Source organism: Aythya fuligula, chromosome 2 (assembly GCF_009819795.1).
Source record: "Aythya fuligula isolate bAytFul2 chromosome 2, bAytFul2.pri, whole genome shotgun sequence".
NCBI lineage: Eukaryota > Metazoa > Chordata > Aves > Anseriformes > Anatidae > Aythya > Aythya fuligula.
In genome coordinates this window covers 119258187-119277411 of record NC_045560.1, presented here as the reverse complement: position 1 = coordinate 119277411, position 19225 = coordinate 119258187, and the positions used below count along the sequence as shown (strand labels likewise).

The 19225-nt window shown below is 37.2% G+C and overlaps 1 protein-coding gene across 1 annotated transcript in view; it reads right to left on the bottom strand.

The window, feature by feature from the left end:
* XKR4 (XK related 4) overlaps window positions 1-18219 on the bottom strand; it is a 119117-nt gene extending 100898 nt beyond the window's left edge. Inside the window, exon 1 of the mRNA XM_032181822.1 lies at window positions 18097-18219. Within this exon, the coding sequence (XP_032037713.1) occupies window positions 18097-18110 (14 nt within the window). The 5' untranslated portion in view covers window positions 18111-18219. The remainder of the gene's footprint in view (window positions 1-18096) is intronic.
* Window positions 18220-19225: the final 1006 nt, after the last annotated feature.

Below are 19225 nucleotides of genomic sequence, written 5' to 3'. Positions count from 1 at the left end.
AACAAATAAACTAAACAAGCAAAAACAATCAAACAAAAACAGCAAAAACCCTAAATGAACCAGTCTAAATCCCTTCATTTAGTAGGCTTTCAGCATTGTTTTTTTCATGCTCTTCATGACTTCAGTATATCAAGCTGTCCTGGAAGCTGATGAAACAAATTTCAACACTCTGGGAATCTGGCCTATGTTTGCAATGAGTGGACCTTAACTGGGAGCAGGGAGTGCCAGAAGTCATAAAGAAGACTGATCCTCTTGAGACCTTGAAATTAATTTTACTGTACTAAGGAATTTGACTAAGCTCCTGTTAAGTTCTTCCCATTTAAAACTGCTGTTCAAGGCAAACCTGTGGGGTTTCATCTATCACTGTCTTCTTGGCTTGATTTGAACTGTATCCTGGTGACAAGGGGAAACTCTTCAAGTTGAAGGGAGGAAATGCTCTAAAAGATTAGCACAAGGAGCAAGAACATCCAGTCTCGATTCTCACAGTATATCACATATAAGCTTGCAGAATCACTTAAATGGTGATAGAAAGGCTAGTAACATACCCAGTATAAAAGGATAAGACACAGATCCATAAAAACAGGTGCACACATGGAGCTGAAACAACCCAATTTAAGCACGTGCAGCCAAGAGCATGATACAAATTTTGACAAATCTTCTGAGGGGGAAAAAATCAGTGGTGTCTCCAATATCATTCATGAGGAATGCTAGAATAACAGCAATGTCCAGAGCTGCCACCACACTGGCCCAGTTGAATGACTCCTTGTCTCCCCTCTGCAATTGTCCATATGGGATGTACCGACATTCATGTGCTACCAGTTCAACATGGACCCGATGAACGCTATAACCTCAATCACTTCTGCACACAAAGTGCCCCTAAATCGCTGTTCTGTTTTTCTGGCCCAAGCAACTTTAAATGATCAAGAGCAGAGTGTGCTCTTATTACAAACCTTTCCTGTGGACTTCTGGCTGAGTAACTCCCAAGAAATGGGAGACTGGGTTGTGAAATCCCAGTGTGGGAAGACATGCAGGAAGTTTGTGAACTACCTAAGCAGTGCTTAAGACACTTAACTGTAGGCTGATGCTGTTTCAACTTTTATAGTTTTAAGACAAGAACCAGCAGCTATTTTTCAGCATCTAACCAAAAGCAGATGACGTTTCAAATACCTGCCTGTCTCCTCAGTATATCCTACTAAGTAGTCTCCTGTGTTGAAGGAAACATGAGACAGGTCATTAATTCTAATGCATTAATTCATTAATTCTAATACAACATAGCATTTTTTACATTCTTTATCTCCTTGCACATCTCTCATTTCTGTATGGGAGTGGTACTATTCAAAAACATGGTAGGTATATTTGGAGGCTAATTAAATTAAGATCTGCAGCATACTAGCTTCTTGGGATGGCAGGTGCTATATAAGTGAAAGAGATTATATTTAAAATGTCATGTTAAGTGAGGGATTTTTTTTTTCTTCAGAACATTATCTCTCAGAAATCCTCTGTGTTTTAAAGTTGAAATTTCATTAACAAGTTGTCAACACCAGCTCCTCCTCCCAGAACCCTCTCTTTTCCCTCCTACACTTTCCCCAAAACACCAACCATCTCGAAGCATCTAGAATGGCAAAGGAAAAACTAGCATTTTTAACAGAGGAAAAGAATCAAAGTAAGCAACTGGAAAAGTTCATTTCTTTTTAGGACTTGGAACTCTGTCTCACACATACATGGCTACCTTATACATAAACAGAGATACGAACAGACTTGCAGAATGAATATGTACGTAGGTTCGACAGCTACATTTGTACACACAAATACAATTCCATGTTAAATGAAAAAATATATTGTTTTTGAAGAGAAGAAATGGCTGTGGCCTTTTACCCACCTTGTTCCTCCATTTTAAACTTTTTTTTTAAGCTTCATTTTCTACTCTATTGAATTAATAAGTTAGCACAGCACTGATTTCAGTTTTTTCTAAAATGGCTAGATGTAAGAACCATAACAATTCAATTTTGACTAGGAAAATTATTGCTTCACAGTAGACATTGTTTATAAATCAAAACTCAATGATTCCTCTCACATTTCAGGAAATAAGAGCACTCTATCTATTCCATAAAAGTCATGGCAATCCCAATTCATAATGAAGACTGCTACCCTCCATCTGTATCAAATCAGGCACTATTTTCTCCCAGTTCTCATCTTTTACATCACGGTTTCCAATGGTTATTAAATGCATCCTGGCCAGGCATTCTTTTAAATTAGCATCCCCATAAGATGCAATATCCTCCTGAATTCCCCCAAGAACAATTCCAGCTGTAATCTGCACTTAATATTGAATTTGCACCAGAGAAATTCATTAGCTATGAACAGCATAAGACTTCCTTTATGCACGCTTTCAGTTCATTCATCCAAAACCACCATAGCCCTTGGCTGCAGCAAACAAACCTGGCTTCTTCCCAATAAAATCAATTGTTAACACACATACTGAAGAAAGTCCTATGGATTCAGAAAGGATTAGTTTCAGCTTGGACTCATAGATTGTTGTGCACTATCCTGTTGAATATCTTTTTAGGTTTTGGCAATAGCATATAAGATTAACAAAACGAACCAAACAAACAAAAAGTAAAACAAAACAAACAAACAAAAAAAACAACAACACCTGTATAATATACATGTACATATCACAATACACATTCTACTTCTGTTCTTAGCAAAAGGTAGGGATATTATATAGGACTGGCATAAAAGTTTTAGAGAGGATTATAGGCTACAATTCTACTTAGATATTGGACAGATTACAAATATTTAAGCATTCCTTCCTCCAATTAAACATGTATATGAGGTAGCAGAGCTCTTGTGGGTTTATATATAGAGAATACACAACATAGAGAATAGCACTCTCTCTATATACGTACATGCATACACATACCCAGAAATGAAAACATGCAGATATTCTATATTTTTTGCAATTGTTTGTTAATACTTTATGCTATGACATGGTATCCAACACAAGTAGCAAAACTAGTATTATGCCTGTTAAAAACCTTATCTAATTGTAATCAAGTAGATTCCAACAAATGAGAGAGAGTTTGAAAAATTAATCTTGCAAAGCTTAAATTGAGAAGCAGACAAGGGTAGACTTAAGCAATGTGGCATGCATGAACTAAATCATTTGTCACTGCATGCCTTAAATGTAATGAAATCTTGAAAAATGGCTTTCCCTTTTAAAGCTTTTTTTTTTTTTTTCCATAAGGAATGTAACTACATGCAGTATAATTCTAATAGCATAAGTATATACGGAAATTCTATTGCCCTCTATTTAAAAAGACACAAAGATCCTGCAGCAGTATACCTTTCAAGAATGACTATGTATTAAAAAAATTTATAAAAAAATAAAAAATGAAAACAATGATCATGGTAGTCTAGGATTCTTTGTAGTTGAATTCTAGAATCTGCATCAGAACCTAGAATCTCCCTAGATTCTGAAGCTCAGTATCTCTTTTAAGTCATTTTTGTTCAAGTGAAATTATGAAATTATTCTATTTGAAAAAAATTGGATAGAGATACATATATACCAACTAATAGATAAAAGGCCTATTATTTCTCATGACATAATCTCATGATTATTTCTCATGACAGCCAGCTTGTGCCCTCCTCTTCTTCATGCTTTTTGTATCACTAGATCCTAAGACATTACCAAGCCCAAATTAAGCTAAAGCTGCATTTTGGCTATCATTAACATACATCCAGGATCTTTTTATCTCAGTGGGAATCAATTTGTGACCTTTTAAAGTATGTATTCCTAGTTTGTAACCATGTTAACAACATGAATTATCATTCAAATACAAATAAAAATGATTTGACTTCCCTATATCATACCTGCTTAGTCTTCCAGTCCACAGAAATGTCTACTATAGTAAATAGCTCAGACAGATATAAAGAACTTAAATGGATCATTCAAAGGATTAACTTCAATATTATATTCTTCAGATTATAACTGAGATCTTTCAGGTATAAAGGCAGCGGATTAAAGGGCACTGCTGGAACACAGTTCTCCTGCACTTTTTACCCTCCTCCAAGTAATATAGTCAGGTAGCAGTAATAAAAATATTGTTTGAACCAGTGTACCTCTATTTTGTTCTGTTATAACCCTTGAGCTTATACACTTCACCTGCTAGCTAGAAATACAGTAAAGGGATGTGTTTAGCTGCTGCCTTCTCTATTTAAAATGTCAGGTTCATATTTTCAACTATTGCTATCAATTCTAAGGAACTATTTAAACTTCTTTAGCTTGTGGGGTGGGAGAAAACTTATCAAGGTCAATTTTCCATGCCGGATTTCTGGAAAAAGCATGAGAACTATTGTTATTGTGTGCCCATTTATGTGCTTCTGTGTGTACAGATTATAGTGGCACCAACAATTAGCTTTACAATTTAGATTCACCAGTTAATTCACCACTTTCTTATTTTTTTTTTCTTGACTATAATTTAGGTGCTGTTCCTTGGGGGGAGAGGGGGATAGGAGAGGAAAGTATTTTGAAAGAGGTTCAGTTAATTTTACTAACTTGCTGGTGTTTCTATTTATTGTTAAAAGATTCATTTGTCTTACATGTTGCAGACAGAAAAACTCGTATAATTACAACTGAACCGAACAACTGAACTGAATTTAATAATTTTATTAAATTATTGTTTGTTCTGGAATTATAAGCATGGGTTTTTCATTTTACTGATGTGCATTTTGGTTTCTTGTTTCATTTCTTTTTATGATACAAATATTTAAACTGCTGAAGTGCCTAGCTGTTGAATATAAAGCCAAGGACTATCATGCTGGTTAGACTAAACTGTCTGCCTTGACCAGAATTCAGTGATAAATTATTCCCACTTCAGAGTAAAATTGAAATATGCAGACAAGACCCAGGTAGCAGCCTTCTACAGAGCATCTGTGATCATCCTGACACATTCCCAAATCTCCAAAGGGCTCAAGATTTTGTTTTCCTTTTCCCTCTGAGACAGTGAGAATGAGAGACAATGACTGAAGACCACCTCTTTAATGAAATTACTAAGAAAATCTTTAGAAAACTAGGTTATCAGGAGGGGAATATCAAAACCATATCGGGTGTATATTTAATTCTTCACGTTTCTGAAAGAAAAATGTTCCATTCTTCAGCACTTTCTATGCCAGCTTGTCTCTACAGACAGCTATTCATCCATGCTGACCTCTCATAGCTTTTCAGATTTTCTTTCAACTTTAACTCTCTATTGGTAAAACAAGATTTTCAGCATCTTGAAGGTGAGGCATGGCATCTCTGCAGCTGGCAACAACTTCCACTGTCTTTGCAACGTATATTATTTGATGATGCCATTTGAGAAGCCATTATGATGTATTAAGATAGACTAATATATTCAGGCAGGAAAAAAAAATCCTAACACTACGTATTATTTCCATTTTACCTTATGTTTAGGTCTACCTTAGTCAGATTAAAAAAGAAGAGAGAGAGTTGCTGTCTTCATTGTTTGGGATTAAGCTATATAACACTTTGTTATTCTCAGATTTTACCACATCTTATTTTCACTTTTAAGTCATTAATGCATCAGTCCTGTTATAATGCCCTGGAAAAAAATGGTAATTAACCTACTTCCATACTGACCACAAAACACCTATAGCTCCTCTTGGTTTCCCTCAGTCAGTTTATAGTCTATAACACTTTTGGGGTTGCCTATCTTAATTTCCTTAAATACCTCTGACAAATTCATATCAAGGCATGACTGAATTTCTCTTTTCTTGGTGCAGTAACATTGTGATGGCAGAGCTGACTCCTAAAATGCCTGAAGAGTCAGCAGGGTTTTCAAGGTCTGTGAGGAGGAATTAAATCAGGTAAAGGGTAATTTGAGTTACAAGACACATGGATGTGAGGAAAGACCACTGAAGTTTTGGGCAGGTACACGAAGGGCTTCTTTTGGTTTCTCCTCAGCATGCTCTCTCTGAGGACTTCTTGTTGCTCATCCCTCTGGTAGTGCTTATCTTTATCCTTAGAGAAATTGCTGACATTTCTCTGCTGCCTCCAGCCTGAATCAAGCAATCCTGCTCTGTTCTCCTGTGCAGCAGCCCCTAGACACTTCCTTGTGCCTCATACCCTGCCAGGGACTAGGAAGAAGAGCAGGAGCAGAACTGCAAAAGAAGGCACCTTTTACTGGAAGGGTTGATCTAGGCTGTCTTTTTATCATAGGCAAAGTCATCTGCTGCTCCAAATGGCCTCCTGCCCTAGACAGCCTCCTACTGTAACAAATGCCAGACAGCATCCTGCTAGAGGCTTTTGGCAAAGTCTTTTTAAAAATCTAGATAAAAAACTGGCTGACAAAATGCTTTCTGCTATTTTAATGAAAGATTTGAATTCTATGAGATTAGGAAGATTAGATTTTTTTTTCTTCACAAAAGCCAGACTAATTTGCATCTATTATATCATGCTTAGTTTAATGTTTTATAGACTCTATCTTGCTTCTTTCAACTAATGTTCCCGATCCTAATTTAAGGTCAGTGCTTTATGTTCCTCAGGATCACCCCTCATAAATTTTTTAAGAGAAGTATAATATTTGTTACACTCCAGGGCTGTAGGTAAGTAATTTATTCTAGTATGATGTTACGTTTTTATTAGCAGCTCAACCACTTCCTTCCCAAACATCTCTCTAGTTCCTTCTTGAACAGTGGCTAGTCCTAACAGCTAATTTCAATTTATTCTACTACTCCATTTTTGAGCATCTCATCTCCTATTATGCCTAGTTCTCACTTGCAAAAAGAGCTCTTACAGTAGGAGTATATGAATACAGTAGGAGTCTATGACAGGCACTAATGCAAAGTCATCATCAAGATTCTTTGAAATTACAATTCAGGCCTGACTTTCTCTGACTCAGGGCTTTGACTGGGTGTCTTCAGGAACTAAAGAAGAAAGAATTATACTCTTCTCTCCACTGGATGTATGCAATTATCCTTTGGAAAGTCTGCCACAGCTGAGGTTGGATGTGTTTTTGGGAAAGGAAGAGCAAGTTTCCTGGTAGAGCTGAGAAAACACTTGCTTTCCTGGTTTTGTGACTTGTCTGTGGTTTTAGAGGTAAAATACTTGTGACCAGGTTTGAAGGAAAGAAGAAATAAAGGTTAGACTGTGGACAACTCAAAGGGCAGTGAGGGTGGAAAAAACTGCCCTATGTAGCACAGTCACAGTCTACTTTGCATGGAACTATTGCAAAGCCTGTTGTGTTGTGGGCATCCAGGACATCCAGGTGCTGCTGTCTTCCTATGACACTGTAATTCTGGGAGATCTGTGCCTTATATACAGGAATGCTGGGAAGGAAAGCATTTTGTGGTGGCTGCTGTAGCAGAGACAGGCTGAATTTTCCTGTGGTCTCTTCTGGACTATTACATCTATTACATGCTTGGCTGTGTTTGCAGGAACCAGACTAAATGATCCATGAATTGTCATCCACTCCTGTGGGGAATAATTGGGGATAGCAGGAACAGAATCTCTGCTATTTTAGAGAATTTGGGATCCTTGTTCCCCATTTCCCCTGTGTGCTGCAAGAGTTACTGTGAATTCTTTAGCTTATCCGAAGCTTTCAGAGGTGTTAAAAGGTTTGCTGGGCTTGCAGATCTGTCTGGAACTCAGAAATATTAAAAAATAGTAGCAGAAGGCCTAGATGAAAGAACAAAGGGCTGCAAGCCAGAATCTGTCCTTTGCCAGATGGTCATTTAATAATACTTTGCATAAATATAGCATTAGGAATTTGTACTTTGGCCTCTGAAGTGGATACACATCATTAATACTGTTTTACAAATGGGGAAGCTGAGGATTAAAATGGTACATTCAGTGGCTGCAACATTGCTAACCGTATATGTGAATAATGCCAAGATTTTTTCTGGTTATGAAGAAAAGGTCTTAGTGGCCATAATGTATTCATGAAGGTGCTTGGAGTTCAAAGAAAGCACAATATGTCCCAGCAGCCATACTTGTTTCAGCCCATACTTCAAGCAGACATCAGCTTCTTTTGCCCATACTTAAAGACAGAAAAAAGAGGCCATGACCATATTACCATTACCCTGGGCTTGGAATTAAGCTAATGAACTCAGCTTTCCTTAAATCTTATCATGTAGGTCTAAGGAAGGGACTGATGTGTGTGTATGATTTTCTAACTATGTGGACAAAACATACTGACACCTGCCCTAAAACACAAAAGACATGCACATCTTCAGGCTCTATCTCTTCTATAGTAACCTCTCAGAAAACCTTAGAATTTCATTCTTCTCTTTTGGTAGTGAATATAATTTTAAAGGCATGAAGACCTACATGTTCAAAGTGTTACTCAGTAAGACATTTTGCCAAGAATACTGCAAAATGTCTAAATCCTAACACTTCTTCACTTTAGCTCCTTCATGTTCAATATGATTTGTCTCTCAGCATCAAGTACAATTTAATACAAAGCGTACTTAAATAAGGATTTAGGGCAGTGTTTCTGAACCAAAGGGTCACAAATGCAGGACAGTGAAATCAGGGTGACATGAAGTACTATTTGTTATATTATAAAGCAAAGAGAATGCTGTTTTCCAAGTCTACACACATAACCTAGCCATTCAAGGTCAAATATAATCTGTTAACCTCTCGAAACAGACACATGAATATAAATTTATATATCCTTCTTGTTACTATGGTTATATTCTTTGTTCTTACATTTACAATAGGTGGAAAAAAAGTCATAGAAATTGATTAAGACATTGCCAAGTTGAAAAGCTTAGGAACATTGTTCTAGTTTATGTTTTAAGAATAATAAAAATAATAATAAAAAAATGAAAATATTTAATCTGAAAACTACTGTTAAAATGGTAAGTTAACAGAAAACATTTATTTTCTTTGAGAAAACAGGCTTAACATATTTGAGAGAAAATTTTAAATAGCAATATATAAAATAATCAGCACTTTTATATCTTTTTAAAAAGTAGCCTGAAAATAGTGGTGCTTTAAATACTGTAGACATAAAAGCATCAGTAAGTACTATTATGTTATTCTCTTTTACAGTAATGGGTACCTCCTTTGTTGAGTACAGAAAGAAAAAAATATATGATATGAAATAAACTAAGTAGAAATGATTCTCACAAGTAATGTACACTCCACTTCACCCCACTTTAGCTCTGAAGTGCCTACACATTCGGAAATGCTCCTTAAACAGAGACCTTCAGGGATCCAACTGAAAACGACAATACATTTAAAAATATATATTTTGTGTGTATTTCTCCTGTACTATCAATAAGCCAACTCTAAACCAGCTAAGTACCAGTTAAGTACTAGCACATATTTTTATAATTCACAAAAATGAGAGGCAGTGACTGAAGGTTACTGGGGAAAAGAAAGCACCTCCTGTAGTATTAGATATATTAGTAGGAAAGAGGTAAATTTCCCTTGATACCATCTGTACCCATAAATAACTTTCTTTTACTGCTGAATCAGGGGAAATGGCCTGGGTGCATACTGGCAGAGTTGCTTTGTTTAACAAAAACTACTTAAGGATTATACACAGAAAAATACGGTATCATACAGAGTTTGGCATCTGTTTTTGCAGCTGTCACACCAGCCCTGCAAGGGAGCATTTGGAGCTGCAAAAGAGGCCAAAGGGGACTATATTCCACACAATCATCACCAGGAAAACAGGGTGCCAAGTGGGTATTTGAGTCAAATTTATAAGCCAACTTGCTTTAGAATAGTGTTTCTATTTTTAACACAGAGGGATGAGCCAAGAAACACTAGAGTCATGCATTGCAGATTACAGAAGGATACAGTATTAGCCTAAGTTTCTCCCTAGTGCACTTAAATATTTGAGTTTGGAGCCTATGTTCATCTTTGAGGTAAGTAAGTGCAGCTTCATTTTGAAAAGGAATAAAATAGAAATTGCTTACAACAGTTCCAAATAAGTGCTTTTTTTTTTTTTTTTTTTTTTTTTTTTAAAGTATCATTTCCTGTCAGAGACTGCTTAGTAATTTATAAATTATTTTGGCAGGCAGTAATGATTAAATGATCCAGGTTTTCACTTAAATTAAATGAACCATGCCTTTCAGTTCAATGTTTCACAATCTGCATTATGCAAATGTCAAAAAAGACTACTAAAATGATGTTGTTCTGCCCAAGACAAGGCAAAACCTGACTCAAGTTCTACAGGATTCCAGACTGCAGAAAACAAAGCACTGTTCTTTTGAGGACTCTTTTTAGATATTTAGTACTTATCTAAATCTCAGATTTTAGAGAAGCAGTGGAAATATCTGGATTTATACACAGATCATTTTTTGGCTTCTGATTTGGAAATTCTTGCTAGCATTAATAGTCATATACAGTGCCATTAGTATCACCAATTTGACAAGCCTTTATTTAATCAATTTCTCTAGATTTTAATCTTTTTACAGAAATTTAGTGTGGATTTATCTTGTGGTTTCAGTAAAATCAAAATATGTGTTTATAAAATTAAAAGAAAAAAAAAGTAAATTAAAAAAATCATATAAAACTATCATATAACAATGAAAAAATACATGCAAATGTATTATTTCATTTGGCCCAACCTGCAAAGTTTTGATCAGCTCTCTCAAGTATAACTTTATCTGAAGTTCTCAGAAATTTGTGTGTGTGCAAAGCTGTAGCATCAGTGGAAGGTCTTCACATTAAAACCATGCAGAAATTAGCTACCTTCCTGGTGCCATCAGCATGTGCTGTTGCTTGTTATTTACCATAACTTATGGAAAATCAGGTTCAGCAAATCATTTTTTTCCATAACAGAGAACTTTTTAACTGTGCAAAATCCCGTGCACAAACACTCATGATCTTCTCACACTGCTAATTCATACTAAAAAGAGTTATTTGGAAAAGCTAGAGATTTGCTTCCCTCAGTCTGATTTAAACACTATCACAGCATTCATGCTGCATGATATACCAGGTAAAAATCGAGGCTTAAACCGTAACCTGGCTTTCTGTTTAAGCTGTTAAGTCCCCAGCCTAGACCTTTGCTCTCTCCACTCTTGGTTTTCAAGCACACTACTCTTCCAAGGTCACATCAAATTCTTCCAAACACATCAGCAAGGCAAGGGAGCTTGTTTTGGCCTTTATAGTCTGAGAACAGGCTTGCCCGAAGCAATTCTATTTCAAATATCCTCATTCCCAGGTCAGTACAGCCTATTTTTGTTGTGATTTTTCCCTGCCACACGTATTTACCCTTGGACAACACCTAGTTCTCAACCTCACCAGTATTCATCTGCTACTTCACAAGTTGTCAAATGACTACTCAGGCGCTAAAAAAACCCAACCAAATCTCTCTAGAGTCTTAATTTAAGTGTTAGCAGGGAGCTGAAAATTAGCAGTAACGTTCCTGCCTGCAGCTACGAAAAAATAGTGAGAACTGACACTTTAATGATTGCTAAGAAAGGCTGGATAACAAGTTTGCTAGTTGCTCTCCATTCCACCTTCACTGCCAACGCCCGATGTGTAAGCACTGAACCTACATGCCTGCATTTTTTCCCTTGAGGATAGGAACCTGAGCTACAAATGCAATTTTGGACAGTAAATATCTGTGTCAAGTAAGTTGGTGGGGCCCAGTAACCACTCAGGAAACTCTCTAGAATATTCCCCACATTGCTCATTACACCGTGGAAAGAACCATGCTGCTGTTTCTGTGTGAAGTTGTCCAAAAAGCCCTTTCTTGCAAATTTCAGCTCAGTTACCATCTTCAGGGCTCAGTAACAGCACCTGCTGTTTGTAACTTTTACCCCCATGATCCATCTGAAACTGCTCTATAGGTTTCTTTTAGCTCACAGTTTCTGCTCTGGCACTCATTTTCAGGTCTCTGTTCTCAGGTCTTTGAGAACTTATTGCTACTGTGATGCTGACTTAACATCTATATGCCATACTGCCTTAAACTGTGCTTGCTCTGCTGAATGTTTTTAAACCAGTTGTGTGTGTTTTTCAAATCACCTTCCCACTCAGACGTGGGAGTGACTGCTTCCTCGTCAGGCCAAGAGCTGGTTAACATTCTGCAGACAGTGCCTCCTAGCATTCGTATTTATAAGGCTGTCTTTCTATGACCACCTCATAAAACTGGCTGCCAAAGCCAAGACCAGAAATGCTTCAAGTGTCAAGTTTATGAATAGAATAGAATGTTACCTTCAAAGATCATCAAGTCCAACTGCCTGATCACTTCAGGGCTGATCAATAGTTAAAGTGTATTATTTAGGGCATTGCCCAAATGTCTCCTGAACACTGACAGGCCTGGGCATATCTAGGAAACCTGTTCCTGTTTCCTAATCTGCCCAGGGGTCTAACAGTCACACACCCTACCAACATTTGCCTTGTCTGCTATGTTCCACCAAAACACCAGCCAAGGTCTGCTTGAGCCATGCTGAAGGTGCAGCTGTGTACAGCCAGGCTGCTCAGAGACTCTGTGACCCAAATCCTAACTCTGTGCCGTCACCACAGAGCAACATCACTGTGCTGCACATTCACCAAGAAGATTTTTCAGCCTGAGGAGCTACATCCCCCAACATCTTGTTGTAGATTTCTTCCTCCTCTCTCCTTCCAGGTCATCTCAAATCCCAGGATCCCTATGGCAAGTTCAGCTATGCCATAACTTCTAAATGGCCGAGTAGCATCTTGAGAGCAGACAGAATGGTCCCAGCCTGCTTTTGTGTTGGAAGCCTATCATTCAGATAACAGATTTTGATAGACTCCATTACCTCTGGTCCCTCCTAAATTGCTGCTGGCTGTGGCTAGTACCCAGTCAGCACCAACAGCCGATTTCCAGGCCAGTCTGAGTTGGCTACGTGATCAGGTGTGGGTTACGATTAACTGCACAAGGGACAATCTGCTGGCCAGGAAGGCTCTAAATATGCTGAAAATTGCCAAGATTGTCATGGCTTGGTTTGGCCAGTTGTGCACATGCTTAAAATAAAATGACAGCAGTAGACACTGGGAAAAGCACTTAATTTCAGACAAAAATCTCAAGTGACAGGTATTAAAATCTCATGTCAAAAAATGTAATTTAGAACATTGCAGGTCCAGCTGAACTCTGAGCCCAGGAGTGCTTCCCAGCTCCTGGCTTTGGCGATGCACCTTGGTTGCGTGTCAGCCCAAGGCTGAGGGCATGGGCAGGACAGGGACAGTTGCTGTGTGCCCCAGGAGGTCTGCATGGCTGAGGGAAGAGGCTGCTGGGCACAGCACTGAATACATCCTTCCTGCCATTCAGGCAGAGTGTGACACAAAGGAGACTGTGGGAAGAAAGGAGAGCTGAAGAATTCATGTCTTGCCTTCATGTTCATAGCTTGCTCTGTGTGAACTTCGACATATTTTATGTATGGTGTGAAGTTTTCAGTAAGAGAGAAGATACTACGGATATTAAGGGGATACCAGAGGGATACTAGGTTTGGTGGAACATGGTTAACCTTAGAGCTAAAACGAGCAACAATCATCAAAATGTGGGGCATTTGATAGGTATTGAATTAAGTGCCTAAAGCAGTTTATGAACAGATTCAGAGATGATGGTTCACAGTTCACCTATGAAGCTGTAAACAGTGTTGGAAAAAATGATTAATTTCATAGAACATCTTAGAAATATACTGTTCTACTGTGAGATTCTTCTAAAAGCTAAATGTATTTGTACTGTCTAATACAAATATATCAAGGAAAAAATATTTTTTCTGGAATGAGTAATCACTATATAGCGTTTAGTTGTGCAACCCTCCCTTTAATTGTCTGTTCTCTACTGCTGACTGTTTCAGTGATTCAAGAATAAATATTAGAGAATAAATAAGGTAGATGCAAGAGATTTCTCAATACTTAATGACTGGCCTGCACTTTATAGATCATATTTCAGATAGTTCAATAGCTACATAACCAGGAGACTCACAGTAATCTTGGAATTTCTTTAGCTGAAGGTTGATTTCTCTCTCCTATGCCTAGCCTCAGAATAGTTAAATCACATTCTAACTCTGACTTAGAGCACCTCACTGGCAACATAATAGGCATTGATAGTATCTTCAAGACAAAGAACTTCCCCTCTGAAGAACTGCAAAACTGACTCAAGTATTGTAATGCCCATCTTTAAAATAACTGAAGTCATTATTTACGCATGCTTTTCAAAGAAGAAATCATTGCAGTGTCTAAAGAAAACAAATCCTGCCATCTTTCTCTGTGTGCAGCTCCCAGAAAGGTAATGGGACCTGAATATACTCACATCTTGGTCTGGATTTCCCTCCACATATCATGTAGCGTCTGAACATGCTGAGCATAGAAAGATGGCTACAGGTGCAGGGAAGCAGTAGCAAGCTCATTCATTCTCACTATCCTTACAGTTTCTCCTCAGTTTTTCCCTTGGGAGTGTTCAGACTGTCCCCTTGCTCTCTCCCCTGCCTCCTGATGCAACAGGGACATATTTGCCTTTCTTGAGAGTAATCAGATTTTTTTTCCTGATAAACTGCATGCCTGCAAAAGAGGTGAAACTTGCAGCAGTCTACTAGCACTAGTACACACAAATTGGAAGCTGGAGGTCTTCTATTTATTATGATATGCCATGTGCCATTTCTATCTGAACCTTAATTTACATATTTAAGGGACTCAACTTCCATCACAATTTAAACCTAGCTAGTGATACCATAATTTAAAAATAAAACCAAGAATTTACTACTCCTAAAAAGCCAGCAATTACTTATTAGCCTTGGTATAGACATACATTTTACAATCTGAGGATATCACTGTCCTCACCTAATTTGATCTGAATAACAGAGCTAAAGCTAAAAAGCTAAAGATAAAAAGCTAAAATTGATGCATCCATCAATTAGCTGAGATATTTTATTTCATTTCATTATTTTATTTATTTTATTTTATTTTATTTTATTTTATTTTATTTTATTTTATTTTATTTTATTTTATTTTATTTTATTATTTTTTCCTCTGGGAGCTGTTTTCTCCTAGGATATAAATACAGATATTGAACTCACATTTTACTCAGGTATCATATCATTTTATAAACTGCAACTCTCACTGTGCCTCATCTTTAGCATGTGATGGACATGGGGAACACAGCTCATCCAATGTAAGGCAAAGAAACAGTGGGGCAACTGGTGAAAGAGTTAAATATACCTGTATCAACCATAAAGCTACATCCTGAAACTACCTGAAACAACCTGAATAATATCTTCAAGAACCAGTTTATGAAAGGTACAGAAGTGATTAGATGTATCAGACAGCATGAAGACCAGAATCTCTTGGGGTAGAATATTGCAAAAGGCTGAAATAAGAGCATTCAGATAATGAAAGATATTATTAAGGTTAAAAACATAACAGATAAAATAAAGATACTATTCTTATTGTTGATAAAGAGGAAGGATGAAAGACCACACCACTGGGAGTTTTTACATATGGCACTAAAGGACATTTTTAAGTGGTGGAACTCAGTAGGTCAGGTTGATGGTTAGATTTGATGACCTTGATGATCTTTTCCATCCTAGATAATGCTATGATTCTATATCTGTACGTGTACAGATATGATCTAAGAAGATACAGGCCATACAGAGGGAGCTTTAAGAGGGCTCAGAGTATTGCTATGAAGGACAACAAAAGCTTTCTCTTAGTTCTCTTAGCATGCACTGTTATCAGTGCTCTAATTACACTCTTAATTTGATTTAAGCACAAGTAAAACTCAGAGTCATGCTCTTATTAAAAAGCACTTATATTCCTATACTCTTTAGGTAAACAACTAATGTTAAATGGCTGGAAGATAGATTAATTGCATTAATTTTAATAACATTTCATGTAGAAGACTAGGAGAAAAATAAATGAGACCAGTTAAATAGATAATGCTCTGTAAACATTTTCTCCATTCATTGATACATTACAGAGTTAGTGGAATTCAAGCCTATTTAAAAGGCTGCACGGTGTGGACCATGATCATGTGTAGCAAGAGAACAGGAGGCTTCCTCCCTGCAATGACCCTGCAGCCAGGCAGGGCCATGAGCACTGAGGGCTGGGGCTGATCTTCACTGAGGTTGCTCCAAGTGGATTCTCCCACACATGCACAGCCTGGACAAATTAGACAAGTCTAACAAGTTCATGGATGCTGCTTCTCTTTTTAATAATATTTAAAAATTAAAATTATTTAGTTATTTTTTTGCTGCCCATTTTAAATTGGATTTTTAAGGTTAAAAATGTTTACTTTGCATACAGGTTTTCATTTTGAGAAAAAAAAAAAACAACATTGTAAACATTTTATAATTTTTTATAACTCTAGTTCTGAAAACTTTCAGGAACTCCATTTTTTTTTTTTTGTAATTTCAAATTTTTCAAAATGTATTTTATTGAACACTTTTCTTTTCATTTTCTGTAACTTGCTTCAGGACTCAAAATGGACTGACAATATAAACAAGCTGTGCTGTGATCTAAAATCAAAGACTGAGATATGCAGTTAGGGCAGTGCATATTAGCAATTTTTATGTTAATAACTTAAAAAATTAAAAATAAATTTTCAGCTTGGTCCAGCTTGAAAGTTTTTGTCCTTGTGAAATATAAGACACAAAGGTTTAGTTATATATCAAGGCAAGGATATAAACGTTTCCTGGAGCAAAAACTCACACACGTGTCTATCTCCCATCTGAATACCCTATCTACTGAATCTGCTGAATCACAGTTTTCATGGCCTTGAATATTTAGTTTGTCTATTATGGGGACTTATTTGGTTGCAATTTCAATTACAATCGGATTTTCAAATACGGCAGTCTACCAGAAAAAGAGAAGGCAAAAGTTTCAGTCAATCTGGCTCCCTATGTCACAATGGTTCTCATGTTAAAAACAATTTCTCTGGCTCCTGCCTAGCAGAATCAGTCTAAGTAGCATGTCAAATATGCTCTCAGTTGCCTCAATAAAACCTTTCCATCCTAACTTGATTTTTCCTCTCATGGGTGTTTCACATTGACTACTGCAATGATTCCCTTGCAGTTATTTAATTAGAGCTTAATCTTACCTTCTCATACAAAGGCTTTCTGCCCTAGTGGTCATAAACTGTAGCCAACTATTTGGCAGCAGCACTGTCTGAGCTGGTAAAAACAGTTTTTCTATCCACGTCCACACATCCTTCCCTCCATTGCCTCCATGATACGCTGCAGTCAGCCACCCAGCAGGTGTGTAACAAAACGAAAGTCCATGGTCCAGGTGACCTCACAGCCAACAATAGCAGCAGGCGCTGTTTCAGTGCATTCACTGAAAAACAGACTCTCAGATGGGGTGCTCCTTCATCATCAGTCAGGAAAGGAGAATATAGCCAAGACCAATTACTTTCATATAGTTACCAGTTTGTGTAACTCTAGGACGCTTTGATGCTGTTAAGTGCTCACCTGGAACAAGTCTATATAAAAAATGTTTGGCCAGGTAACCCATCATCATCAACCTGCTCAAATTAATTATGATTTATGCTTCTAAAACCAAAAGAAGAAAGCATATCACAAGTGAGTTCCAGACTATTCCATCTGATATTCTTTCATAGCATCCAGTGGAACCAGAATCCATGCACAAAGTTCAGAATGGACTACATTGGTGATAAACGAACTTATAACATTATAAGGAACAATAACAATTAATAAAAAATAAATATAAAAAAATAAACAACTATACTGTAAACATATTCTTCTACTTAGAAAAGAAAGTATCATGAGACAGATTCTCCCAAGTGTCTGCAAGGCTTCCTCTAATGCACAGGGGAAATATATACTTTTCCTCACACCACCTTTGTGATTTCCAGTTTTGTTTATATTAATTATTCTTTTAAAAATGTAGATTTACATTATATTAATGTACTCAACATTCCTTAACATCTTTGGCAGCCTTTTAGGCTTCAAATTCACATTCTGTAAACCACAAAAAGTATGCTGGACTTTTAGAAAGTTTTACTGGACCAAAAGTGTTCATGTTTCTTTGAGATTTTTCCTGCTTCTCCTGGTTGGGAGCATAATGTGTGCAAACTATGTGTAACAGCCAAAAGGGATCTAAGAAAAAGTGCAGGATCATTCAGAAAGCTAATACAGACACAGAACATACATAACCTCCTTTCCACCATGAATGTGCTGAAGGCATCTTCCTGTAAGCAATGTTCATGGGAACATCTTCAAATATAAAACTGCATGCCAGGTCCATGTTTACAGGCATCTCTGGAAATGAGGTAGAATTTTTAGTCAACATTTTGTACTAATGCAATACAGAAGTTGTAGCAAAGTGAAACAGTCTTCCATCACTCTAGCACTGTCATCTGGTTTCTACTACTGGATAGAGATTTGAGTATCATATATGGGAAGAGATACTAACTGTATTAGTGATTTGAGATAAATGCACTGTAATCAGACTGCACTCTAGTTTCATACTGATCCATGTTCTATGCATCAGCCTGTCTGAAACTCACAGCCTGTTTGGCTCAAGGCCTGCTGAAGTATTAGACTGGGGATACTGTCCCAGCTGCAGCTGATGTGAAGAAAAATGAAGAAAGATTTATGAGCTTAGGGAGGATCATGAGGAAAAGAGCATGGCCATCTCAAAGAGAAATAGAGAATGTTAGGGTCCAGAAGCCCAAAATATAAACTGAGTTGAGGAATGCAGTCAGGAATCAGGCCAAAAACTGTTATTCACAGAAGTTCAGATAGCAAAGAGGAAAACAAAAAAGGAGAAGACTCAGGATAAGCAAGGATAGGCAGCAATGGAATCTATCTTAAGGCCTGCAGAAGGCAAGATAAGGAGCTAAAACAGGGCAAGAAGAAGCAGTCAGTGATGTTCAAAAGCAGGTCAAAGCATATTTCCAGGCAGCCTGCAGGTTCCTAGAGCATCTCTTACACATGTGAGTCCGATGACTATAACACAGTGCTTAGGGCAAAGCCTCTCCAGAGAGCTCATAAGTCAATAACCTGGGAGAGATTGCCCCCAGCTAAGCAATAGCTAATTACAGAGACCATTCAAGGTATTTATTGACATATGTACCAAAATTATTGATTTTTTTTTTTTTTTTACAAAGTTGCCTGTAAGAGCTTTACAATTTTTCCATACCCATCCTAAAACTTTTGAAATTCCAAGAAGGAACGGACACAAAAGATATCAACCCTATTACTCCCAAAAGAACAAAAGTATATTTCTGTCTCAGTTCAGTCTGCTGTTTTGTCATTTTTATATTATCCCATACTTTACTGC